Below are 27101 nucleotides of genomic sequence, written 5' to 3' on the forward strand. Positions count from 1 at the left end.
TTTTCACAGACATTTCAGCGATTTTTGCTCGGACACTGTTTCCAATGGCCAAATCCCAGCTGTGTCCAGGAAAGTCCAGGCGTTTGGCAACCCTATCAGAAACTATTACAACCACACGAAGCTGTCCTACATGCTCTATTCACACTTAGGCAGAAGTGTCAAAATGCAGTTTGTCAACACATTTTTTTTTCTAAGCAAACATTTGTCAATGTCATACAGTAGAAATAACATTCTTATAGCCTTAGAGAGCTATGCAACCATGTTTGAACATGTTCAAAAAGGTGATTAGGTTACCTACAAATGCAGCACCCCTATAAACCAAACAGAAAAATATTTAAGAGAGAACAATTTCCAGTAGCTTGCTGAGACGATACACCAGAAGGAAAAATATCCCATACACCTTGGGGAAAATTCCATATCTAAAACCTAACATTGATTGACTGACTGATTCTCCATTGGCATGCTTATGGCAGCTAATAAATCACCAGTGGATAAACTAATCACAACAAATAAATAAGAAATTATAGCAGTTGGTCTTGCCGGATCAGTACATGCAATATCTAACATTCTCCTGAGCTTCTTATTTCTTACTGCATTTGCATAATATGACTTGGGTAAGAGGATTGTCTATTTAATGGTACTATTATCATTAATAAACTTATTGATTTATGTACCACTTAATGCCAAAATAGACTCCTAAGCAGTTCACAAAATATAAAAACCAGTTACACAAACATTATAAATATGTTGATTGAAGAGCCGAGTCCTCTTTTGTAAATAAATCCAAAAATCCTGTAACATTTGGATATTTAAAATAAATACCTATATGTGTATGTACTGTATACTTTGGGTCTGGTTACACAAAGAATGCTGTTCATTTTTGATAATACATTTCTCAAAGTTATTGGATGTGACAAAATTCCTTCATAAAGTAGGACATATGACTTAACACTTTGTAAAACTTTTATAAAATGGCTGATTTGAAGTAATGGGAGGCAGATATTTTCTACCATTCCATTTTATCAACAACACATTGAAAAGAAAACATGGAATCCCTTGAAAAACATTATGTTCAAAAATATTGTTAAAATCTCCAAGTTCCATAATTGTTTGAATTTTCCATGCAACACTCAATGCCCACTGCATAGCAGTCAATTGGCTATTTCTTTTATGCAAAAGTGCCATGATTTATTGTTGTCATTCATACTGCATTTATAAATATATGTTGCATATGTGCAATGGGGGGACATGCACACAGGGGCACCCACCCACCCAGTTTATGTCGTAGGTGGGAACCTGTGGTTCTCTATACGTTGTTGGGTACCAATTCCCATCAGTCTCATCCACAGCCAGCGTAACCAACGACGATCATAGAAGTTGGGAGACCAATGACATCTGAAGAACCAGTTTCCTACCTATAGTATATGCAGTGTAACCATTCTTAGTGACCATAACAAGTGCAATTAACAATAATGCAATTCTTCTTCTTCTTCTTCTTCTTCTTCTTCTTCTTCTTCTTCTTCTTCTTCTTCAATAATCACTCGTAGCCAAGTAATTTTGTCTTCCATAAATGCGGTTTTAACAATGTGTCTGTAAGTGACTGTGGAGGCCAATAGAAGCAGCTTATTGTGTAATCTTTAAATTTTCTTTATAACCACAACATCATGAATAACTTTATTTTCCTTACTTGTGATGGACAGATTTTCAAAATATTTGAAAATATATTTGAAATAAAACAGGAGATACTGAGGAAGCTTGCCGGCTCCTCTGTATAATACTATGTGTTCCAGTATTTCACCATTAATTTGTGTCCCAGCTGAAGGAGCTTTATAGCTGCTTACACCTCTAGTATTTTCAGGAAACTGTTGGCACACTAGCTTGTACAAGTGCTATAGCATCACTGTTTGCTTTTTTACAAAGAAGCTGGTACCCAAGCAATGTTGTCAATTAGCCATGACAGCAAAATACATATGCTACATAATGGAAAAAAAATGACAGCTCTACTGATGACTGTTACTCAGCAGATATGCAGCAATGAACTGTATTAGTCTTTATACTGCCAACACAATAATTTAAGCATAGTAAAATAAAAAATAAAAAAGCTTCTCTGCCTAAAAAGATGAGACAGGACTGAATTAGCCACGGCATACCAAGCAACTATGGGAAAAAATCACTTGGATGCACTTTAATGCACTCACTTTTTTACTCCATCAATACAACAATCTCTCAGCTTTCAAAACAAAAACAGAATCAACCTAAAAAGGCAATACATAGACAGATATGAAATCATAGCTGTTGCTGAGCTTGCCCATTTTGTCCTTGTCCTTAAAAGAAAGTGCATTGCAGGGACAACTAATATGTGAAAAGGTTCCCGGTAGGTAGGAAAGAAATCCCTGCCCTGGCATGGCTGATCAGGGCTTACATTTACACTAGGGCTCTTCCCCACTCAGCCTGCAGCAACTGGTTTCAATACCCAGATTCAGTCAGGGAACAGCTGAAGAAAGAAAGAGCTTCTGATTATGTTCATCATATAGCTTGCGTTCAACATAACAACCTAGTAGGTGAGTACAATGTAAGGTTAGAATGCGTCCTCACACACTGAATGTACAGTACGTGTGGAGGGAGTTGCCTGAATATCTTGAAAGGTGTATGCCACTGGAAGATTTAAAAAATAGGAAGCTTTTTTCTGACCAATCTTTCTCCCTATGTTTACAAGATGTTTGTGTGTAGACATTCAGTTACAACTGCCACTCAGATGTGCAAAGAAAAAGCCTCGTTTTAGTGAATAAAAGAAATTATATATTATTTTTTTTATAATGATTTTTTTATTATTTTTACAAAACAGAAAAAACAAGGAACAAGGGTAAAGGAAAAAGGAAAAACAAACACATCACAAACGAAAACGAATACATAAAACATGACTTCCCCATACCTCCCCTTCTCTGCATTGTTCTTTTATAATGTGTCAGCAACCCTTCAGTCCATTTCTTTATATATTCTCATTAAGTTTTCCCCTTTAATTTACGATTTACAGCTATAATTCTTTGTTTCTAGCCTCTCAACATCTTAACCGTCCAATATTTTACAGTAGTTCTTAAGATATACTTTAAATTTTCTCCAATCTTCCTCCACCGCCTCCTTCCTCTGGTCTCGGATTCTGCCGGTCATCTCTGCCAGTCCCATATATTCGATCACCTTCGTCTGCCATTCCTCCAGAGTGGGTAGTTCTTGCATCTTCCAATACTTTGCTAAAAGAATTCTTGCTGCCGTAGTTGCATACATAAAGAATGTCTTATCTTTCTTCGGTACCAGTTGGCCCACCATGCCCAAAAGAAAAGCCTCTGGTTTCTTCAAAAACGTCCATTTAAGGACTTTCTTAATTTCATTATAGATCATTTCCCAGTAGGCCTTAATTTTTGGGCAGGTCCACCTTGCATTTCCAACACTTATTATCAGGCAAATGATAAATCTTAGCAGGCTTGACTGGGGTCATGTACCACCTGTAAATCATTTTCATAATGTTTTCTTTCAAAGCAGTACATGCCGTAAATTTCATACCGGTGGTCCATAACTGTTCCCAGTCAGCAAACATAATGTCATGACCTACATCTTGTGCCCATTTGATCATTGCTGATTTTACCGTTTCATCCTGTACATTCCATTTCAGCAGCAGATTATACATTCTAGATAAATTTTTTGTATTGGATTCTAACAGTTCCGTTTCTAGCTTAGACTTTTCACTCTGGAATCCTACTTTCCTGTCCAGCTTAAACATTTCATTTATTTGGTGGTAATGTAACCAATCCCTAACTCTGTGTTTTAATTTTTCATAACTCTTTAATTTAAACTTTTCTCCATCATTTTCTAAAATTTCATCATACAGTGGTGCCCCGCTAGACGAATGCCTCGCAAGACGAAAAACCCGCAAGACGAAAGGGTTTTTCGGTTTTTGCGACGCTTCGCTAGACGATTTTCCCTATGGGCTTGCATCGCAAGACGAAAGCCCATAGGGAAATCTCGGGGACCTTTTTTTAAATGCTGGCGGTGGGGAGCAAAGCCTTTTCCCCCCCTCCGGACTTCAGAAGAGGTCCAGGAAGGCCGGCGGGGGCGAAAGGCTTTGCTCCCCACCGCCAGCATTTTAAAAGCCTCCGGGATAGCAGGGAAGCGCTTCCCGCTATCCCGGACGGCTTTTGAAGGCAGGCAGGGGGGGCAAAGACTTTTGCCCCCCCTGCCTGCCTAACCGGGGGCTTTTAAATCGCCCCGGGACTGTCTGGGGCGATTTAAAAGCCCCCGGACGGCTTTTGAAGCCTCCCCCCGCTGCCCGGCTTCGGGGCATCATCCCGATGCCGGGCGGTGGGGCAGGAACGCCTCCCCCAGCCGCCCGGCATCGGAACGATGTCCCGAAGCCGGGCGGCCGGGCGGGAAAGCCTCCCCCCGCCGCCCGGCTTCGGGGCATCGTCCCGATGCCGGGCGGTGGGGCAGGAAAGCCTCCCCCAGCCGCCCGGCATCGGAACGATGTCCCGAAGCCGGGCGGCCGGGCGGGAAAGCCTCCCCCAGCCGCCCGGCTTCGGGGCATCGTTCCGATGCCGGGCGGCTGGGGGAGGCTTTCCTGCCCCACCGCCCGGCATCGGGACGATGTCCCGAAGCCGGGCGGCCGGGCGGGAAAGCCTCCCCCAGCCGCCCGGCTTCGGGGCATCGTCCCGATGCCGGGCGGTGGGGCAGGAAAGCCTCCCCCAGCCGCCCGGCATCGGAACGATGTCCCGAAGCCGGGCGGCCGGGCGGGAAAGCCTCCCCCCCCGCCCGGCTTCGGGGCATCATCCCGATGCCGGGCGGTGGGGCAGGAACGCCTCCCCCAGCCGCCCGGCTTCGGGGCATCGTCCCGATGCCGGGCGGTGGGGCAGGAACGCCTCCCCCAGCCGCCCGGCTTCGGGGCATCGTCCCGATGCCGGGCGGTGGGGCAGGAACGCCTCCCCCAGCCGCCCGGCTTCGCGGCATCGTCCCGATGCCGGCCGGTGGGGCAGGAACGCCTCCCCCAGCCGCCCGGCTTCGGGGCATCGTCCCGAAGCCGGGCGGCCGGGCGGGAAAGCCTTTGTCCCCCCTGCCTGCCTTCCCAGGGGCTTTTAAATCGCCCCGGACAGCGGAGAAGTCCTCCGCTGTCCCGGGCGATTTTAAAATGCCGCCCGCCAGAAGAGGTCGGGGGAAGGCTTTTTCCATAGGAACGCATTAATTGATTTTCAATGCATTCCTATGGAAAACCGTGCATCGCAAGACGAAAAACTCGCAAGACGAAGAGACTTGCGGAACGAATTAATTTCGTCTTGCGAGGCACCACTGTATTTTAACCAGTTTGAGTCCATGTTAAGTTTTTTGACTGCTTTTGCTTCCATTGGTGATAACCATCTAGGGGTTTTGTTTTCCATTAAATCTTTGTACCTAATCCAAACATTATACAAAGCCTTCCTTACTATATGGTTTTTAAAACTTTTATGCACTTTCACCTTGTCATACCAAAGATACGCATGCCAGCCGAAGTTATTATCATAACCTTCTAGATCTAAGATGTCTGTGTCCTCAAGCAGTAGCCATTGTTTTAGCCAGCAGAAAGCTGCTGCCTCATAATAAAGCCTCAAGTCCGGCAGGGCAAACCCCCCTCTATCTTTTACATCTGTTAAGATCTTAAACTTAATTCTGGGCTTTTTGCCCTGCCAGACAAATTTAGATATATCTTTTTGCCACCTCTTGAAACACTCCATCTTGTCCAGAATTTGTAAAGTCTGAAACAGGAATAACACTCTCGGCAATACATTCATTTTGATAACAGCTATACGGCCTAACAAGGAAAGTTTCAGTCTAGAAATTATAAGACAATTTAATCCTTGTTCTTATTGCAGAACGTTATCACATACTCTGTTTGCAGTGGTTCCTGGCACTTCATTCATTTTTCATGGCTGCTTGTTAATATATATTTGTTCCTTTGAGAGCTTGCAAAAAGTGATGCACTTAGTTGTAAACACTAAACAGCATTTGGATTATTTAATTTTAAATACAACTAAATGGTATTATTTAGCATTCTACCTTACCAGGGTGTGTTACTATAGCTGAAATACAAAGATCATGATAGTCATGTCAACTTTTGGGGGGTGGGGGTGGGGGGAGAATCAGAAAATCTGTCTGAAATGAAGTAATAAAGCTTTTATGTAACTGCTGCCCCAGAAATCAAAGTGTTTCTGTGATAAACCAAGGCACCTCTAAAAAGCAGAGACCTATCAAGAAAAATTATAAAGTGATGCGTGTTGGTGCAAAAAAATATCAATTTCACATATCCACTTATGGGGTCTGTATGGACTAGGAAGGAGAGCTTGGGCCAGGGGTCAGCAACCTAAGGCCCATGGGCCAGAAGCAGCCCGCAGAGGTCGTTTGACCTGCCCCCCAAGCTGCCCCCGAACTGAGCAGCCCGCTCGTGTGCTGCGCTAAACCAGTGCAGCAAGGGGACTCACTTCTGCAGCACCAAAATTCACACCTGCGCAGACACAGACGCCAAAAATTGCACACGCAATCGAGCCCACGGAGGGATCTCCGCGGGACCAATCTGGCCCAGGCAAGATAAACCTTGCTGACCCCTGGCTTGGACAGCTCTAAGGAGATGTTGACTCAGTGTGCAGCAGCTGTGAAAAAGGCAAATTCCATGCCAGGGATCATTAGGAAAGGCATTAAAAATAAAGCTGCTGATATAAGACTGTTATACAAATCTGTGGTACAACCACATTTGGAACACTGTGTATGCTTCTAGTCTCCTCACCTCAAAAAGGAGGTGATTTAAGCAAACTAAATTTTAATCAGGGTAGACCCACTGAAATTAATGGACCTAAATTAGCAATGTCCACTAATTTCTGAGTAAGACTAAGTTTTGATACAAAGCTTGGATATGAATCATACAGTTTTTATCTATCTAGATTTATTAAACAATAAAAAGATCACTTGGTTTCCATATTCAAACACTCTAAAATAAAATTATAGAGATATCAAATTTCTGTGTTATAGATCTGTTTTTTTATATTCATATACAATATGAAACAAAATGTTTGCTAAAGGAATATAAAGTTACATAAAGAAGATAATTTTCCACTCCTAAGTTAGTTATAGGAAAATAACTTCTGCATTAACATAAAAATGTCATTACTACAGAAAAACTAGATTGGTTAAATAAAATGTTGTCAAAAACAAGCAAACTTCCTGAAAAATATGGAAAGCTTATTAATGCATAAACAGGTCTCTGTTCAGCTCACAACACAAATAGCTGTTAACACCCTATTAAGAAGTGAAAAAAAATGTCTTCAGCCTTTGCCAACTAAGGGCAAAATCCAAAAGGACTTTGGGGAAAACTTCCACAGACATCCAAGTCCCTCTGAGGCTATCACAGGCTTCTTAGGCCGCCAAAAATGATTCTCCTGGGGCAGACAAGAAGCAACTGTAGCTTGAAGACATCAGGAAGGGGAAGCTTCTTGGGATCACAGACTGCATAGGGTACTTGTCAGATATTGCCAAGAACTGGACTCCAACATACTGCTCACTACAACACCAGAATACCAGGTTTGGGTCAACACTCATGACCAGCAAGTCAACAAACTGTGACATTTGGGAAATGAGATGGTTTGAAAATTAACGAGCCCAAGGTAACAAAATTGCTGCAACTTTTTAATATTGAATAATGGCATGAATTATACTCCTGCCAACCTAGCAGTTCGAAAGCACATCAAAGTGCAAGTAGATAAATAGGTACCGCTCCAGCGGGAAGGTAAACGGCATTTCTGTTCGCTGCTCTGGTTCGCCAGAAGCAGTAAAGTGAGATGAGCGCCGCAACCCCAGAGTTGGTCACGACTGGACCTAATGGTCAGGGGTCCCTTTACCTTTACCTTTATAATGGCATGAATGTAATTGTGTTACCACCACCCCCCCAAAAAAAGTACTCTGTGGTTTTGAATAAAAGAGAAGTTGTTTCAAATCTCACCAGCATTATACCATTCATATGTGAATGGGCAAAGGCAATGTCTCTCTATATATATTCTATTACCAAAATGTCTCTGAAAGCTAGCAAACTGACCAAATAATGTTACATGGCAGGAGACTTAACAAAAGCTCTAACTAATCACTAGCAAGACTAAGGATGCGAGTCTATACACATTTACATCAGAGTAAATCCCTCTGAACTTAGTAGAATCTACTTCTTGATAAAACATGCATGGGATCAGGCAGCAATGAAAGCAATTTTCCCCCCTGAAGTGCAATACAACAAACTAAGCAGATATACGTATTTAACTACAGCCCAAACTGGAGTTTACTTTTGTACTCCCCTGATACTCTAAACACATACCTACACTAAGAGGCATCCTGTGGAACTCTGCCTATACAATCATAACCAAGTGTGGCTTCCCTGAATGCTCTCCTGAAATATGTGTGGAAGCTGCAGTTACAACAGTACCTACGTTACAAACGTTCTCTTCAGTCTGGTCTTAAAAATCAGTATTTCACACAAACCCAATAACATTATACTGCTAATGAAACAAATCAATGCAAGCCTTCCTTGGAAGTGTGCAGCTCAGAGACTGGCAGTGGCTCTTGAGTGTTTCAGACAGGGGTCTTCCCTGTTCTTTCCTGGTGATGTTGGAAATTGAACCTGGGACCTTCTGCATGTAAAGCAGAAGCTCTACTGCTGTACAGTATAGGACTGCTCTCTTAGAAGTTCTCGGGGGGACCGTATGTCCCCTGCATTATTTTTCACTGTTTTCTTCAAACACAGCATTGCAAATGGCCTTTGAGTTGCAGTGTTCTTTGTAGGACATAGCAGCTTTACTTTTTTAAAAACCAAAAAACTTCAACGCTTGAATAAGTGCCGGAAATTGGTTTTACTTATTTAAAGTAAGTCTAAAGGTAATGCAGATATGAACAAAACAAAAGGAATTTCCCACCCTAGGCCCCTCTCTCGATAACTTGTGACTTTCCAATAACTTTTGTACAATCTTTTTTCACAATCTTCCTGCATTCCTAATCAGCAATTCTTCCAGAGGAATCTGACAGGACATGTACATGCTGCTGTATCTCTGGGAGACTATTTTAAGAGACTAATAGCCAAATCAGTTGGGTTATTTATTTTACTTTTGGAAGCTATTTCCAAGCACAAAATATGCACAGTGTGAACATAAATGGTGCATGCATCTATACATACACTGATGCTTTCTCTGGGAAAATGAACATGTAGGAGGCCACCACATATTGCACTTTGCTGGAAAACCCTGTAATTTATAAACTTCTCCTCCACTTCTGAACTATGCTGTTTCCATGTCTTTGGTACCTGACCATTAGTTCCTGCAAATGCAGAGGAAACCTTTCAGTTATGCTCATCATGATTTTTGCAAGAAAGTACTCTGCAGAACTAGGAGGGTGGGGAGAAACTATACATGGCAGTCACATTTCAAAGCCATCTCTATCTTTTTTTGGTCTTTAATTAAGGCAAATTGTTTCAGCAGCCTGCCATCTCAGTCATCTGTTTTGTGAATCCTACCATCTAATTAAATGTTTGCTGAAATTGAGCTTTCCCCCTTTTTTTCTTTTTTAAAAAAATTTAGTGGCCAGCTAACTCATGGGGGTGTTTCATAAAGACCTTGACTTCCACACACATTATTTATTTTGTATCAATGTCAATAGTAGATGTCTATGCCAACTATTCAGAAAATCATCAGTTTTATTTATTTATTTAAGCTCAGACTATCCATAATGGTAGCGTAAGACTGCCAAGATGGTAGAGAGAGATTAAGTTGTGTTGATGAGATTTCTTTGTCATCAATGTTTTGCTTTTGTTCTGTTTATTTTATTTAGCAAGATTTACATACCACTTAATCAAAATAAATCTCCAAGTGGTTTACATAAAATAGTATAAAATATTCATCTTTTTTTTTAAAAAAGCAGACTTTTTAAAAAGCAGACATAATAAAATGGATCAAAATAGAGATAAAATCAACAGTTTTAAGAACAAATATACACGGCAAAATTACATGTCTGGGTAGGCTTGCCTAAAGAAAAAAGCTTTTACTGACATCAAAAACAGTTAAATGAAGGTGCCTGCCTAATATTAAGATGTTCATGTCTAGGTTAAGCCTATCCAGAAGAAAACTTAGTCATTGGTTTCTACTTGCCCAAGAGTGGGAAATCTAATTTCATGAAAGTTGAATGAACTGCCCCTGAACTTCCAAACTGGTAACTTTATTTAGAGATTGGTCTCGGAAAGCTCCTGTCAGAATAAACCAGCCAGTTTCTACAATGTCATAGCACTCATGTATTTTCCCTAGCAAACCCTGCAGTAAGTGAAAACAATTGCTGAAAGGGGCCCTTTCCCCTGCCTTTATCTCTCAGAGGTGCTTTATACACTAATAATTTCAATGACCAATAGAGGCTTTTTATTTTATTTTTGTAACCATCTTAATAAGCCATGATAGTGTTATCATCCAATTATATCTTGTTTTTTTAAAAAAAAAAACAAAAACAAATATGCATTCAACTTTTTGATAAGCCCCAATCCAATCATTATATATCCAGGACAGATTTACTACATGCATTTGTTTCTTCCTAGATGCTAAGCAAACAGATCAGCCATCCATCCAAAATGCAGTTGCAGTGACAGTTAATGTGATAAATGCGGTGACACAAGCAAGGTTACAAAACAGTTACATTATGTTAACTCCCACCCATAAGCATTTACTTACTACTTAAACAAAGGACATGACTTGGTCAGTCAACCCACACAAAGATCACATAAATTAAACCTTTAAAACCTGTTTATTTTGTGCTGCCTGTCACAGTCAGCTGAAGCCTCCCTGAAAGGCTCTCCTGCGCTATCGTGCTATGCTTCCCACCCCAAAAAGTTTGCTGAGACTGTCATTTTATGCCATTGTGAAACTGGGCACTGTGTCTTCTGATCAAGTAGTAGAAAGAGAGAGAGAGGCTCGACTGGAAGCATCATTACATATCTTTAGGCACCAGGTGAAAACATTCCTCTTTATCCAGGCTTTTGACCGTTAAATAACCCATGGCTTGTTAAATGTGGGGGAATATGATTATTTTATTATTTTATATTTATGGTGTATTGTTATGCTGTGCGTTAAGGGTTTTTTAATTTAATTTTTTATTTTAAACAAAGATAAAACTATATACAGTCAGAGAATCACCTCCAAATACTCCGCATAGCTTTGGTCAAAGTGTATATGCTCAAATCAGCACAATCTTAACAAACACAAAATGGTGCATAATAACCTCCGTCATGTGGATTGTTGTCCACAACTAAAGTATCAGCAGCACTTCTGGTCTGCAGGATTTATAAACTGAATGAGGGAGGGAGGGAGGGAGGGAAGGAAGGAAGGAAGGAAGGAAGGAAGGAAGGAAGGAAGGAAGGAAGGAAGGTAAGTCTCATTGCTCAAGAAGATTTTGTGCTTGCACTTACTCCACTTAGCACAATGTTTAATTCAACCCAATGTAATTGTTGTACTGATATGCGATTAACATCGGTTAGCATCACAGTCATGCCAAATAATCAGTGAGATGGAGAAAGTGGGCAGCATCCTGTATGAGTGCTGAACAGAAAAAGGGGAAAGGCAAGCCAGCTAGAGAATCTCTTCCTATGAGGACCACAACCAGTGGCAAGAACTTTAACAGCTCCTACTGTCCTGCTAAATATTGAGCTATTTCAGTTTTTTACTTTGCCAGCTGGGCCATTTTATGACACATGCAATATGATAAAAAAAATGGATCATGCAAGGAACAGTGAGTAGTAGGTAATTAAGTTGTTTCCCTCCAACAATGAGGACTAACTGCAACTTTGCTGACTCAAACAAAGCTCAATTCGTAGTTTCCTGGCACAGTGAGACAGTTGCTTTTAAAAGAGTGGAACCCATACTGTCATTGTAACAATTCTCCAAAGGAATCATGTGGGATGGGCAGATCATAGGAAGAATGTCTTGTGACCCAAAGAAAGATGTTGTGATATGGTTGCTTCCCAGTGATGATCTGTCTGATCCACATACCGGTAATTTTGTTCAAGTGAGATTTTTATTGCTTTTCTTAAGGTAACTTTGGGTGTTTTAATTACGTTCAAGATGATTTCTTTTCTTTAGTTTCCAATTTTCTTAATTGTTTAAATATTAATAATACCTTTTTTAAAGTTATAGTGATCAAGAATAGCGATCAAGTTGGATATGTAGAAAGGCAGAATATAAATTATTCTAATGCATAAATGCATTTATAAATAAATATATAAATCCAGCACCTTCTAAACTCCCAAACTAAGGGACTGGTAGTTTAGTTAGGTCCATGCCTTTTGGGAAAAAGTTTTTAATCTGACCTCCAAAATCACTAAACAATCTATCCCTCCTAATTTGGCACTTGCCTTATTATTAGATCGGACCCCAAATTCTGCCCTTAAATTAAAATTAATTTCCTTAAATTAAAAAAATTAATTTCCTTCCTGTTCACAGCAGCTAGATTAGTTATTGCCTAATGATGGAAGGAAAGTTCTAAAATACCAATAGAGGCCTGGGTTAATAACATCTGGAGCGTTGCTCTATCAGAATGCCTTACATACCACTGGCGACTAATCAAAGGCATCTCCAAAAAAGATACCTTTGACACGATCTGGACTCCCTTTTTCTCTTTTATTAAAGAAGAACAGGGTATTTTAATGCCACCATCATCACAGAGGTGTCCATGGAGAGGATAAAAGGTAAAGGGACCCCTGACCATTAGGTCCAGTCGTGACTGACTCTGGGGTTGCAACGTTCATCTCGCTTTATTGGTCGAGGGAGCTGGCGTACAGCTTCCGGGTTATGTAGCCAGCATGACTAAGCCGCCTCTGGCGAACCAGAGCAGTGCATGGAAACGCCGTTTACCTTCCCGCTGGAGCGGTACCTATTTATCTACTTGCACTTTGACGTGCTTTCGAACTGCTAGGTTGGCAGGAGCAGGGACCAAGCAACAGGAGCTCACCCCGTCACGGGGATTCGAACCGCCGACCTTCTGATCAGCAAGTCCTAGGCTCTGTGGTTTAACCCACAGCGCCACCTGCATCCCAGATGGAGAGGACATGTTGATTGAAAATACATTATATTGTAACTTGAATAACTTGTAGTTGTTTTTGGTTTTTTTAAAAAGCAACAGCAGAGACCCTATACCTGATTTTTATTTCAATCCAGGATACTGCATTGTTCTCCAATAGTTTGTGCAGCACTGACTCATTTGAATGCATATCCAAATCAGACCTGCAATTCCTGCAGGTTTGTGTAACACCATTTCTTCACATAAATCTCCTTTGTTGGACTGAGTTATAAAGTGTCAGGACTGAAAAGGATTTCCTCCTCTTTGCCTAACCCTAACAATTTGGACCAACACACATGAACACTTTTTTGCAGTATTGCTGTTCCTTGCTTTTATACTAGGCTCGCACTGCATGCCCCAATCTGGTAGTAGTGATAGTAGTGGTAGTAGTAGTAATGATGGATCCTTCAGTACTAGTTCAGTAGCCTTTTACCCACCTTCCTCCCCCCCTTCATTTTTAACTTCAGAGGTAGGGTAGTATGAATCTCCACAAACACCCCATCCCCTCAGCAAAGTAATTGCATGGCAGGGGGAGGAGCTGCCCATCCATATACATACAGCCATACCTGTGGATCCAACCTCTCCCTATGCAGGACGATGCAGAGTTCACTGTCTCTATTACCGGTAATTAGAATTAACTTTCTATGCATTCATGTATGTGATTTTTAAAAAGTGACCTTTCAAGTGCCACCTACTTCCCACATTGTGAGATAAAGAAAAATGTCACAGTATCCTTCACAGCAGTATGTAGCAGGGAATCGCATTATGAACAAAGGCAATATAGCACTGTATTCCTTACAGGGTGGTCCCATGAGCAGCAACTACATTTGTGAAAAATATTAGTACAGTGATACCTTGCAGACAAAAACGGGCTTCAATGTGGATTGCACCCTCACATATCAGCTACTAATTATTGATTTTATCAAATAGCAAAGCGCAACAGGGCTGCCATTAACAACAACAAAAAAAGAAGAAGCCCCAAAACCTTGCCATTTCAATTTCTCAGGAACTTCAAACAAAATATTTGAAAGAAATTCGGAAGAAGAGGACGGGAGAAACTACCTTCAGATTATTCAAAAGCTTTAGTCAGTGATAGACTTATTTGGTAGTCTGCATGCAGCCTACCTTGTTTCTCTAACAGCAGCTTCAAAATCATGCAACTGTCTGAAAGTGCTTCAACTTTTAAACAAACACACATAGTTCTATCTATTAAACGAAAGCAAATTTTTATTTATATTTATAAAATAGACAGAAGAGGCCTTCAAAGTGCCTTATGTGCTACATAAGCAGTTTACAAACAGTATTGTAAGTCACCTGCTATGGTTAAAAGTGTATTGCTCTCTAGAGACGGATTGCTTATGCACTTTAATCCATAGACCAGACTACATCTCACATGTGGTCTCCGAGAAAGCAGGCAGGATGGGTTTAAGTCATGAATTATTCATCTGCTCTCATCAGGACAAAAGGTACATTGAAGTACATATCAGTGTGGGAGGTGTAAGAAATTCTAGTTGTAAATGTCAAAGAGAAGGATACGGAAGGCATAAAAGAGGATGTCAAAAGTGAGCATGTCAGCAGATGCACTTACATGCATCTAGAAAATCAATTGGCAACATTGCACAAAGACAGAAGGCTGACAGAAGAGCAGTGTAAAACAGCAAAAGCTCACAGACCTTCATAATTGGCTTCCGCATATCATCAATACATCATGGCCCTAAAAACCAAACACTCAAGGGCTAAAAGCCACAAGAGGTGTAATCCATCCTACTCCTTTGCTAGCACCTCTTTCACATACCACACAGCCTGCTCCTTTTCTTTTCAGAACTCAACCATTTTCCTTCCCACACCTCCACCTCAGCTAAGCAGGATGGGGCTAGAAATACTGTTTTACAATTGTAGAAGGTGAAACTATAGCTCAGCCCCATGAGATCTGGTCTCTGGGGATCTGCAGGATTCTATCTTGTCCCCTGCATTATTCAGCAACTACATGGAACTGTTCCATAGGGGTTTTGGTCTACTGTTGCAGCATTGCCCTAAATTGTGTGTTCCGGCTTGTTGACCGAATACATGTTTTTAGCAAATTATGATTGTTTTAAGCCTTCGTGTTAAACACACAAAAGTTGAGGTGGAGTAGGCACCCTCAGAGATACTCCAGGTTAGACCGATATGAGCAGCCCCTCCCTTTACACCAGAAGTGGAGTACCTCAGGCCTGGAGAAATAATGTGGCCTCCAGGCTTCTCTGGCTAGCACTCCAGGCTTCTCTGCACCCTCCCCAAGTGCTTTCACCCAGATGGATTGTGCCCTTGAACTGTAGCAACGCTTCTTTCTTGTCTGGACAGAGGGTGAAGGGGGGGTGTCTGTGTGTGACTAGAAACCTCTGACTTTTGTATGGCTGGAATATAGCCTGCTGTACAAAGACCAGATTACTTTGCCCACTTTTGCTTCTGACCCTGTCCACTACATAGATGCAGCTGGCAGATGGATGCAGCTGCCTATGCAAAAATAGGGCCTTTGGGCTGAAAAATGTCCCTACCTCTGGCATATCCAAGCATAATGCCTGAAGAGAGCTACAGAAAGTAGTAACATATACACACAAGCCCCTGAGATCATCATGTGGGGCCCTTCTTCATGTCCCCTCCCCCACAAGAGGTCCAGAGGGAGGCAACAGGAGAATGGGCTTTTTCTGCAGTGGCTTGTGAAATGCTCTCCCCAGGGAGGTTCAGGTGGCACCTTCATTATTCATCTTTAAGTGCCAGGCAAAAATGTTCAACCAGGCCTTTGACTGATTAACATCCAATACCCTTTTTAAAATGTGTTTGGGGGGGCGAGGGAGGCTTGTGTTTTTTGTTCTCATTTTTATCATGTATTTTGTGTTGTGAACCGCCAAGATCTACGGATAAAGGTCGGTATAAACATATAATAAATAAATAAAAGTAAATCAAATGGGTATAAGAACGACACATGGTAGTTTTAAATTCTACCATACCTACCTTTCACTTTTCCATAGAAGCTGGCTACTTAAGTAATCATCAGGTTTTCCACTCATTTATACCAAGCAAAAGAAAAGTGGAAGAAAAAGCAGCAACAGAAGTATCAATTGTCCGACTGCATCTCTGCTCATTTAGTTTTAACCAAAACATGTGGAGAGATTGCTTCCACTTAACATGATAGCATTTCTGGCATTAAGCCTGAATACAAACACAATAGCTTTATCACCTACCAATTTGCTTGCCATTGTTAGGTAATTGGACAGTATGGTAAGAGACAGCAACTGATGACTGATCTATGAGGCTGGTTTCACACATGCAAATTATTGATATATGACACCAAACATCTGCACTCAGGTGTACAAATGCAAGCCACTTCAGTTAAAAATTGGTAACAATATTGCTGCTTCAATACACCCCACATAATTGATCACATGATTCTGCACACATAAACACCATTTGGATGGCAATGCTCATCAACTTTGGGGGTACCAGCCCCCTCAAATATTTTATTGGGGAGGGCAAAGCCCCCTTGGCCCTAGGAGCTGGCTCCTATGCTTCAAGGGAACATGAATCTTCTAAAGATTATGACAATCGTTTTAATTTTTATATATATATAATCAACGATCAGAGGAATAATAAATGATACAAATAAATAGACCAAGTCTTCTCATGTCATTTGTTGCTATGAGCTGTGTTAATCCTCTCATGAAGATAAGATGGAAGGGGAAGCCCCAACAATATTTAATTCCTGCTACTTGCAGTTTAATTGTACAAGCACATAGATTGGGTGGGGGGGGGCGTGTTTGTTTCAAAACCCAGATCACCATAACAGGGCTGTTTTTATATGTTATGGATATTAGGATCCTCAGTTTGTTCCACATTTCCTCCTTCCCCCAATAGGCAAAGCAGACAATTATATTATTGGGGCTGAGGGGAAAAGATCCCTCCCTCAGTTCGGGTCCAAGTACTCTGTATGCCCATTCAAAATCATCAGCAGAGATTATCAGGTCTGGAAACAGTGATTTAAGCCATGAGGCAATAAATTGCACAGGAACATTCTATTCCACTCCCTCCAAAAAAAGAAAAGAAAACGTAAATTATTTCTCCTATTTTGATTTTCTGCATCTTCAAACTTGTTGTGTATATCTAAATTTTCTTTTTTGTAATTTTTGCTCTTTTTGTCATAGATACGGCATACTTCTTTTGTTGCTGTAGTTGTTTATGTTAAAGAGTCAAGCCTCATGTTTCATTGGAAGCATTAGTTATTTCCAAAGTTTTTTTTTACCAAGCTCCTTTATGGATTCTTGTGCTACAAATACTTTTCTTAAGATATTGTTACCATTTTCTTTCTCCAACAAGAAAGGACCTTTTTTGAGAACGGTGCCATCTAGGCTGTGGCCTGAATTAGTGTCCATGTTGAAGTGAGCCTTCTATTACCAGGCAGGAAGAACTGAGTGAAGTCTTTTATTTCCAACTTTTCTGAATCCTTTTGTGTTCCCGTCTCCTTTCTTCAAGGTTTTGGGGTTGTTTATTTAGACATTAAGGGCTTTTGCTCCAAGCTGTTTTTCTGGGTGTTGGAGAAGAGCTTATAACTTAAGTGGCCACCTTCTTTCCTTCATGACCACTCTAATAATTGTGGCAATTAAATATTTTTATTAAATGAATAATACCCAAGTGTGAGCAATAAGCTCTGAAGTCACTCCAACAGATGCAGCATTATGTGCCCAATCTGTTATCTATCCATCAAAGAAGTGATACATACAGTAATCTCTTCTAATAAGTCTGATAACAGATTTCCTGCTTCACTACAGTATTTGGAACAGTTATTCCAATTCAAGAGAATGGGCAGGTAAACAGAGCAGGAAAACTCAGGTAGTGACCAGAGCTTCATTTCCATGAACACAAATGAGAACAAATAGCTTCATCTCATTTCAGTGGCATTTATACTATTACGGACATCTAAAACACAAAACTTACTTCTAGTTCGGACTTGCTATCTCACATTTTGTCAATAATGTGGCAATGTTGTGTTTTAATTGTTATCACCTGGCCTGGGACCTTAGGGTGAAGGGTGGTAAATAAATAATCATAATAATGATATCAAGAATAATGCATGCCTTCAGCCTCTTATCAAAAGGGGAGTTCAGTTAGGTAAACATTTTTAAATAGCAAATGAGTTTCATGTCTATTTCCTCTTAAAAATGGCTTGGAACAAAATACAGTAATGCCTTTTACAGCTATTAGAAGAAAAGCCCAAGAGTGAGTTTTAAGAGTATTAATGAAAAAGCTACTTCTCTGAACATCTGGGGGCATTTAACCTTCCTCTCTCTGCTCTCACCTGCCATTTTTCCCATTCCTAATATAACTCGCCCTACGTAATGATAGTTGAGTTAATGTTTCTCAGCCTATTCTCCATATAGAATTACCTTCTCATGGTTCTTAAAGAACATGTATCCTCCCCTTGCAGATCATCCCACAACCCTTATTAGCCCCCATCATTTCCTCCCAAAGCACAGATCAAATTAACAACTTCTTCCATTCCTTGGCTCACACCCAAAACATATTCTACATTGTGCCTTCTTAACTATTACACAAAATATGTTTTATTGCCTCACAAAGCCTGGGAAGTTCCCACATTCAATTAAATGCAGGATCTCCCAGTTCTGTCACTGAGTCGTCTCCATGGTCATATGGACAGCACAAACCCACTCCACATCCCCATATGCCATTACATCCAGGGAGAAAATGCTCTCTGAACAGTACTCCGTTCAACAGCTTGGCAATCTATCTTCAGAATACACACTCCAGCAGCTCAATGAGCTTCCTCAAGCATAGTATGCTCCAGGGCTCACCTGGGATGACTGTCATCCCTGCTCTTTTTAATATCTCACTAGGTGGTATGTTTTACAAGTCTGACAGGCAGCAGCTTTCCAGAGTTTCACAGAGGGGTCACTCCAAGCCCAACCTGGAGATGTGAGGGTATAAGTTACCCAGAACCTTCGAGATGGCTGAGGTTTGGTTTCTACCCAACCCTGGGTTTTATGCTTTCAGCAAAGCCATCTTGGCTGCCAGTCCGAGACTGTGAGATTTTTGGGAAAGTCTCACAGTAGTTTTCCTGCTACCTCTCCCTTTCCTGCCTGTGTCAGATCCGCATGGATAAACAGGGAAAAGAAATGTGGTGGGAAAACGTGAGAGTCTCAACAGCAACAACCAAAAGCAATATTAATGGGGTTTTTTAAGTGTAAAAAAACCGGATGTGTCAGGAAGAAGAACAAAGCCATGCCCACCTCATCTTAAAGGAAAGTGTAACTCAAGCTCAAAATTCACAGAAATTTCACCTTCCCTGAAACTTATTGAAGAATGGCCCTTTACAGAGGGGACAAACGGCCTCTTGAAAACAGCAGAAAAGTTCTGTTTACCATTAGTTTTAGCTGTTATATAGCAACTAATTAGTATGCATTCCTTGTTTGGGAAGTATATGCATTAAACCAAGAAAATTTAATTTAGATTGTTCGCTCATTGGGGGGCAGCTTCAAATTAATCTATCCTGGATAAGAATAGACATGACAGGTCAATAGTCAAGTAAAGCATATTAAAACACTGATTTAAATCCCATACTAAGTGCAGGATTCAATGCTAATTGCTAGTCAATAATGAACAGTCTCACTGTCTAGTCCACATTCAAAGAAAATGACACCTAACCAAATTAGCTAATATCCTAGATCAGGCTTCCTCAAACTCGGCCCTCCAGTTGTTTTGAGACTACAATTCCCATCATCCCTGACCACTGGTCCTGCTAGCTAGGGATCATGGGAGTTGTAGGCCAAAAACATCTGGAGGGCCGAGGTTGTGGAAGCCTGTCCTAGATGCACATTCAGACCCATCATATGAAACAGCTCTTACAGCAAGACATCACTGCTGTGGAATGCAGATAGGTGGGTTACATATTAGAACAAAAAGATTAGGATGTCAGAAAGAAGACTAATTAAGACTTTCCCAAAAGGATGAACTGAATGTACAAAAAAGGGATTAAAAAGAAATCTTCACCTCCATGATGAGAAGTGTTGCTGGTCTTATCAAACTGTTTTACTTCCCTCAAAATTGCTTGGATACTCCTCTGAGAAACTTTAATAGTCACTCCAAACTTTAGGTAAAACTTAGTTCCCATGACTTAATAACTACCACTGCATATCAAATTTGTTAATGAGATCCAAATGTGTAGAGGCAATCCAGTGCTAATGAGAGTCAGATGATGATACCAACAAAACAGCTTGAGCAGGTGCAGACAATGTCATCAGGTCAACCCAGCCCCAAAGAGGAACTGGAAAGAGAGCACACCTGTGCATACCACCCACTCAATGCCCTCCTCCCACCTCCAACATTCCTGTATGTCCACATAGGGAAGACACACCCAAAAAGGGCCTTTACCCACAATATTTAAAACACAGTGGCTCAGCTGAGGGCTATCTTCAGCACTATAGTAAGATCAGGTGTACAGTAATCCCATGAATTTTGTTTCTCTTTTCAGCAACACTCCTTTTGCTTCTAAATTTCTCAAGTGTTTTGACTTAGCAGGAACCTCCAAAATTGCCACAAAATTTGACAGCAACTCTAATATTAAATATATTTAAGGAAAGACCAAATGTTCATCAAATCAAGTACTAAGCTATACTCCCTCCTAAACAACCAAAGAAAATTCAAACCCTCTGTCCTGGAAGAAAAAAAAGCAAGCTATTTTATAAGGCAACTGTTAATTAAATAAACCATTAACAAAAACTTGAACTAATAAATCATTGATCTGCTCCACAGCATATCTTCAGCATCTAGGACCCAGGGCCGAGGCTTTTGTTCATAAATCAGTCTCTACTTTTATGTTTGTCCATGCCTCCTGCAGCTTCCTTTCAGGCTCTCGGTAAATCAAAGAGCTTCATTTTCTAGGGGTGGGGGAGGATGGCAGTACCCAAAACATGGGACCAGGCAGTGCGCACACTTTAACAGGCCAATTCCAAATCATATGCCACATGTTACCTGCTTTTATTCTTGTACAGCAAGTCTTAAAGCCTATCAGTTTCCATTATAACAGTGGGACTAAACTGGCGCCAATCCAAAGAGTTTGGCTTTAACTGGGTTGTACATTGGACTGCCATCAACTTGGAGTTTGCCTTCACAAGCTGAGAATTGTTTACAGGCCCACTGCATAAACAAAAATTGCAGTTTAAATCTCTTGGATACATACATTATTCCGCAGAGTAGCCAGCTGCCTCTCATTACCAATTTCTATATAGAAATGGGGCCCATCCCCATCGCATTCGGATAAAATCCAAATGTGCAATATCACGTGAAAAGGAATTACACACACAAAGAAAGGGCAATTAGGATCAGAAGGGTCCTTAAGAGAACTTATTTATAGCTTCACAAGGAGCCAGTTTATGCAGAACAGCTTTGCCACTATACATCTCTAGAGAAGCTGATCTGAACTTGCTTTCTTGCATTCGTTCCAATGAGACATAAACATCTCCAACTTCTATGCCCTCCAGAGCAACTAACAAAGGCAGGTTATGTTAATGTTAACTACTATTGTGATCAGATAATCACAAGTAAATTAGTCCTCAAGAAAATGCACAAATGTATCACAACATAGCTCAAATGATGGACCTGGCAAGCTACTTACCTGGAAGCAGTTGTTGCTTATGTCCAGATAAATGGGCTACTGCAAGACTGAGATAACTGGAAGGAAACAGAGCTAGGAAAGAATACAGAGCTAGGAAATAATGCTTTAAACGTATTGTGTGAATGCGGTCCCTTTCACTGGGAGATAACTGTCAGAAGACTATGGAACCACATCAGCTACCCTAACTTCAAAAGTGGTCATGTGTGTTTACATAAAGTTCACATTTCACACCTGAAAGGTAGATGGGGGAAATTGAAATATTATGCATTTTAGAGTTGACAGAGCTGAGATGTAAAAGATTGCCTGGCTCAGAAATCAGAACAGACGTGAAAACAATTGGTGCGTCTCATACAGAAATGGAAAAGGCAAAAGGGATCAAATGGAGGAATGTGTCTGTGTAGATGTTACAAATCATTCTACTATAAAGGAAGCACATGCAAGACAAAGTGCCTTTTGAAGATGAATGATTTCTTCAGGAGTACTTCAGGCAATGGCATTTCCCAGATAACAAATGAATAAAACAACAATTACAATTAAGTCCAAGCCTAATAGCAAGCAGCTTTGGGCAGCCTCCAAGGTTTATGTATGAGTTATGGGGAATCCTGGAGACTTGATTTGGAAAGTACTTGGGGAGAATAAAAGCTCTGAAACCTGGGCAACAGCCTTGACAACCTCATCCAGCTGCTTCAGCTGCTGAAAGCCTGTAATATTTGGGATGGTTTCCACAAGTGAACAGAAATAATTAGGAAGGCGTTTTAATGAGATCCAGATCATCAGGATTTGCAATCCCTGGTCAGAGGAAGGCAAGGTTGTACTTCCTATTTCAGGCACAGGAAACATGGCTCTTGTGGCGGGAGCTCCACCTCAAGGGTGCATTTCGCCAAGTCACTCCTGAGAAGTGTTTGGCTCAAATAAAATGACTCTCCATGCTTGCGCCATAAAACTATGCTGCCAAACTAGAGTCAGAACCACCCTCCTTAATATTATAATCACCTTGTACAGGGTTCTAAACTACGCAATATTCAGATGCTAACCTCTCCAGATGGCAATTCACACAATCTGTAAAAAAAAGATGATGATTGGCAGTTCAGGACACTGGTATTAAGTTGCAAGTGAGTCCAGATGATAATAACAGCAGGCATATCACAGTAGTTTTTAGCCTGTTAATGAATACAGTTGTTTATTTAACTAGAAAAACAAATTCCTGCATTAATAGTATCTATTCATCTACACTTGTCCTGAAGACACTGGGAGCACTATTTTCTAAAGGAGAGGATTGAAAGCTTATCAGCACAGCACATACACTCTGGCCCCCACCCCTCTGCGCCACAGAGATACAAAAGCAAATGTTTAAAAGCAGCAAAAAACAACAACAACAAACACCACCCCAAAACTTTCATGATTCTAATCATGCCTTGACCAAGCTACAGGGTTATGGGATGCTACGGTTTTGCGGGCAGCTTGACCTCAAGTTTGTGATCCTGCTCATGGAAACCACAAGATTTTGGGGCACTGGGATGAGGGATAAAATGTTTGTTTTTTCCTTCTATTAAAGATGCGGCATTTAGCTGGTGTTAGTATCATCCACTGAAGAATATTTGCCTATTCACTCAACTACTGTGAAATTCAGTGAGGGCACAGAATTTTTCATGCTCTCTTCCTATGTGTCAAAACAAAATCTTTTAGAAAGGTGAAGAAGCATCTGATGACTGGGTATGAGGGGACAGCTTCTACATGCCTCAAAGGACGTTCCCTTCCTCAACTCTTAGAGGAGGTTATCCAGAAAGTTAGAAGAAGTTAGTCAGCATAGATGCATCACTATGCAGATTTCCTAACCAACAGGAAAATCAGTGGCACCACCTAATTATGTGGGCAATGTGTTTGAGACACCAATACTTCGAAACAGAACGAAGTATCTAAACTGGATTTATAATTACAGAGTGCCAGATGAATGGAATGTGCTCCCACAGACTTTAAGTCACAGGCATTACCACGTCCATGAATGCCTTGACACATAAATGGTAAATAAGGAACCAAAAATGAGCTACCAAATTAAGCTTAATCTGTAACATATCAGTGCTCCATGTGTTAATCTCCATCTGAATGTTTAGACTCGTCATGATCTTAAATCCTGGACACCATTCTTAATGCTTTTTCTGCATTGTACTAACAGGCCACAATAATCCTGGTGGCATTTCAATTTTAGTCAAAGTTCATTCACCAGCTGTTATTTGATTCATTCTCTTGCATGCAGTATATCTGTCCTGTAATATATGAAGTGTGATCCTAAACTCAACTCACCGAGTACAATGGGTCTTACTCCACAGTAAGCGTGCTAAGGACTTCAACCTAAAAGATGAACATTTATTCATTCCGATTCCTGTTTTGTCAATAAGGTGGACGTAGATTAATATTAATTGCTGGTGGCACTCTAGAAATAATTTCCCCTGGGTCATACAAGGGAACTAGAACCAACTTTTCCTCTGCTTGAAACATAACCAACTTGTTTTTTGTTTTGTTTTTTAAACTAGATTTTGTTTTCAGGTAAGAAAACCCCAAACATATGTAAAATATGCTTTTCGTGTAAAGGCCATTTTTTAAGGTGTGGCCTTAAAACAGAACTATGATCTTTGGGAACCAATGGTGCATGCATACTTCCCAGTAAATGCAAAAATGTATTTTTTCACTTCTTAATATGCAACTGTGCTTTAGGCTGTAGGAGAGCATGCCAGCAAATCAGATTAATTCTGTACAGGTTTAGGCTGCAGCCTTATACACCTGGGAATGTCCCATTATACTGAATGGGACTTACTCCTGAGTAGACGTGTGTAGGATTGTATTAAGCTGAACAGATCTTTTCACCCAGTGCTGCCCTGCAAACTATTTAAATACCAATGCTACAATTCTTTACACACTAACCTAGGAGTAAATCCAACTTAACTCAAGGGGACTTACTTCTGAGTAGACATGGGAAGGGTTACACTACAAATCAGTTTTGAAAGTGCATAAATTTCTATTTAATTTGACATACGTGGGGTGAAAGGGTTCTTTCAGATCAGGTGGAGTAAAAATGAAAAGTTTGAAGAGAAGAGGCAAAGGCCACAGCATTAAAATAAGGGTATTCTTAAATAATATGTATGGGGTAAGAGATACAGTATTCATTCCTGTAGAACAAAAGGTGCCTCAGTTTTAGAGAACAAATATCCAAGATGTTTATTACATTCAAGAAAGAGACTTTAAGACTACCTACTTCCAGAATAACGGTCTTACATTGCCCGCATCCCACTATCACCCCCTCTGTCCCAGCAAGAAAAACTCCGCATACCAGTGACTAGACAGATGGGAAGTAGTAGTCTGAAGATCAATCCACACACCACTTCTGTTGCCATCGCTGGGAGATGGGACCACTTCGAGTCTTGGCGAAACAAAGGAGACCAGGATCACTTGCAATGTCACCAGGCGCCAGCTCCTGTCTTTGAGGTCCACCCTTGTCCGGGGCTGCAGCGAGCGAGCATTCTCTCTGCGCGTCCTGCAGGCTTCTTCTCAAGAGCCCTTCGACATCTCCGGAGCAGCCCGTCCAAAAAGCAACAAAAAGCCCAACAACTCCGCAGCGCGGCTAGCAAGATCCGCTTCTTAAGGCTTCCAACTCAAGGCGCACCGTTTCTCTTGCAGAGGAAAGTCTTTAGTTTGTTCACTTGAGAACCATTTTGCTCCAGCCCTCATCGGGGCGGGCGTGGGGCGGGCGTGGGGAGGGGGGTTATCGCCTTGAGCGCTGCCTTAGATTAGCTCAAACGGAGCCGTCTCTGTCGCGCATGGCTGCGCCTGTCCCGGATCCCTCACAGTTCACGCGCGAGATTCCCAGACATAACAAGAGCCGCCCCGTCGGGGACCAGCCGAACTTCGGGCGCTCCGAGCGAGGCGCCACCAAACTGTCCCGAGCGTCTAGGCAGGAGGCATCGCGGGAGCGTCGGAAGCCGCCCAGAGGCCAGCTCTCCCTTGCGCGCTCGCTCGGTCTCAGGCGAGAAAAGCGCGTCTTCCCAGCCGCGAAGCTCCCGTCCAGCCGCCACAGCCCGGGGCTTTGCCTACATATCTCCACCTCAATGAAACTTGGCGTGACCCAGCCTCCTCGGCGGGGCGGGCCAGACGGGGCGGGATGGAGCGGCCCCGAACCAATCGCGGAAAAGACGGCGAGGGAGGCCGGAGTTTCAGGCGGCTGAGGAGGCGGCAAGCCCGCCTTCTCCAGCAGCTCCGCCTTCGCCCAGAAGGCTCGCAGGAGATTCCCTGACGAGACTAATCACGAGCCAGGTGTTGTCCGGAGAGAGCGGCTTGCTCCCGGTCAGGAGAGCGGGCGTTTTGTCGCCTCGTCGTCGCCCGCGCATTCCTCCGCGAAGAGACAGGAGCCCGCGAGTGGGCTGAGGCTGCGAATTGCGCGCGCTTTCTCTCCTCGTGGCGTGTAGCTGGCGCCCTGCCGCGTTGCCTCTGGCCCGCGCTTCCGTCCTCGCAGCTGGAGAGGGCAGGTGCGCAAGTGGCCAGGCGGCAGCCCCTCCTGCGGGGCACGGCCGGCTCATTATGTGCCCGGCTGGTTCAGCAATGTGGATTGGGCGCAGAGAGCCCAGGCTTCCCCATTGCGCCGCCTGGAGGGCAACCAAATGCACAGAGGTGAAGGCTGTTTCTGCCTGCACTTTCTCTTGTGGGGGTGGCGATTAGGTCCACATCTCCCTCTTCTGCTTGCACCCAGGGAGACCGCAGGAGCCCCGCGCTTACCCTGTTGGATGGATAGCCCCCGTTCTAGTATGGTAGGAAGGGTTAAGCAAGTGACAGTTGCTGTTTTGTTTATAAAAGTGTGTGTTTTATTGGTAAAAGTACCATCAAAACTTTACATTAAAGAGTGAACAACAACACATCAACAACCCCAGGCATCTTGTGGTTCATTGGACACAAAACAGGGCGTTTAGAGAGAGCACAGGGCAAGTTTTAAGAGCGGCCACATCTACTTCTGATCACTCACTCCAGAGACACTGGGGGTTGAACCTGCAACATTTTACAGTGGTATCTCAGGTTACATACGCTTCAGGTTACAGACTCCGCTAACCCAGAAATAGTACCTCGGGTTAAAAACTTTGCTTCAGAATGAGAACAGAAATTGTGCTCCGGCGGCGTGGCGGCAGCAGGAGGCACCATTAGCTAAAGTGGTGCTTCAGGTTAAGAACAGTTTCAGGTTAAAAACTGACCTCCGGAATGAATTAAGTACTTAACCTGAGGTACCACTGTACATGGAAAGCATGTGCGCTACCACTGAACT

At 42.0% G+C, this 27101-nt stretch overlaps 1 protein-coding gene across 5 annotated transcripts in view; it reads right to left on the reverse strand.

Annotated features, from left to right (window-relative positions):
- PIEZO2 (piezo type mechanosensitive ion channel component 2) overlaps positions 1-25530 on the reverse strand; it is a 203334-nt gene extending 177804 nt beyond the window's left edge. For all 5 annotated transcript variants that reach the window (XM_081917968.1, XM_081917965.1, XM_081917966.1 and 2 more), the window contains exon 1: positions 25125-25530. In XM_081917968.1, coding sequence (XP_081774094.1) covers positions 25125-25188 — 64 coding nt within the window. In that variant the 5' untranslated portion in view covers positions 25189-25530. The remainder of the gene's footprint in view (positions 1-25124) is intronic.
- Between the last annotated feature and the right edge of the window lie 1571 nt (positions 25531-27101).

The sequence above is a fragment of the Podarcis melisellensis genome (assembly GCF_964234715.1).
Source record: "Podarcis melisellensis genome assembly, chromosome: 7".
Lineage (NCBI taxonomy): Eukaryota > Metazoa > Chordata > Lepidosauria > Squamata > Lacertidae > Podarcis > Podarcis melisellensis.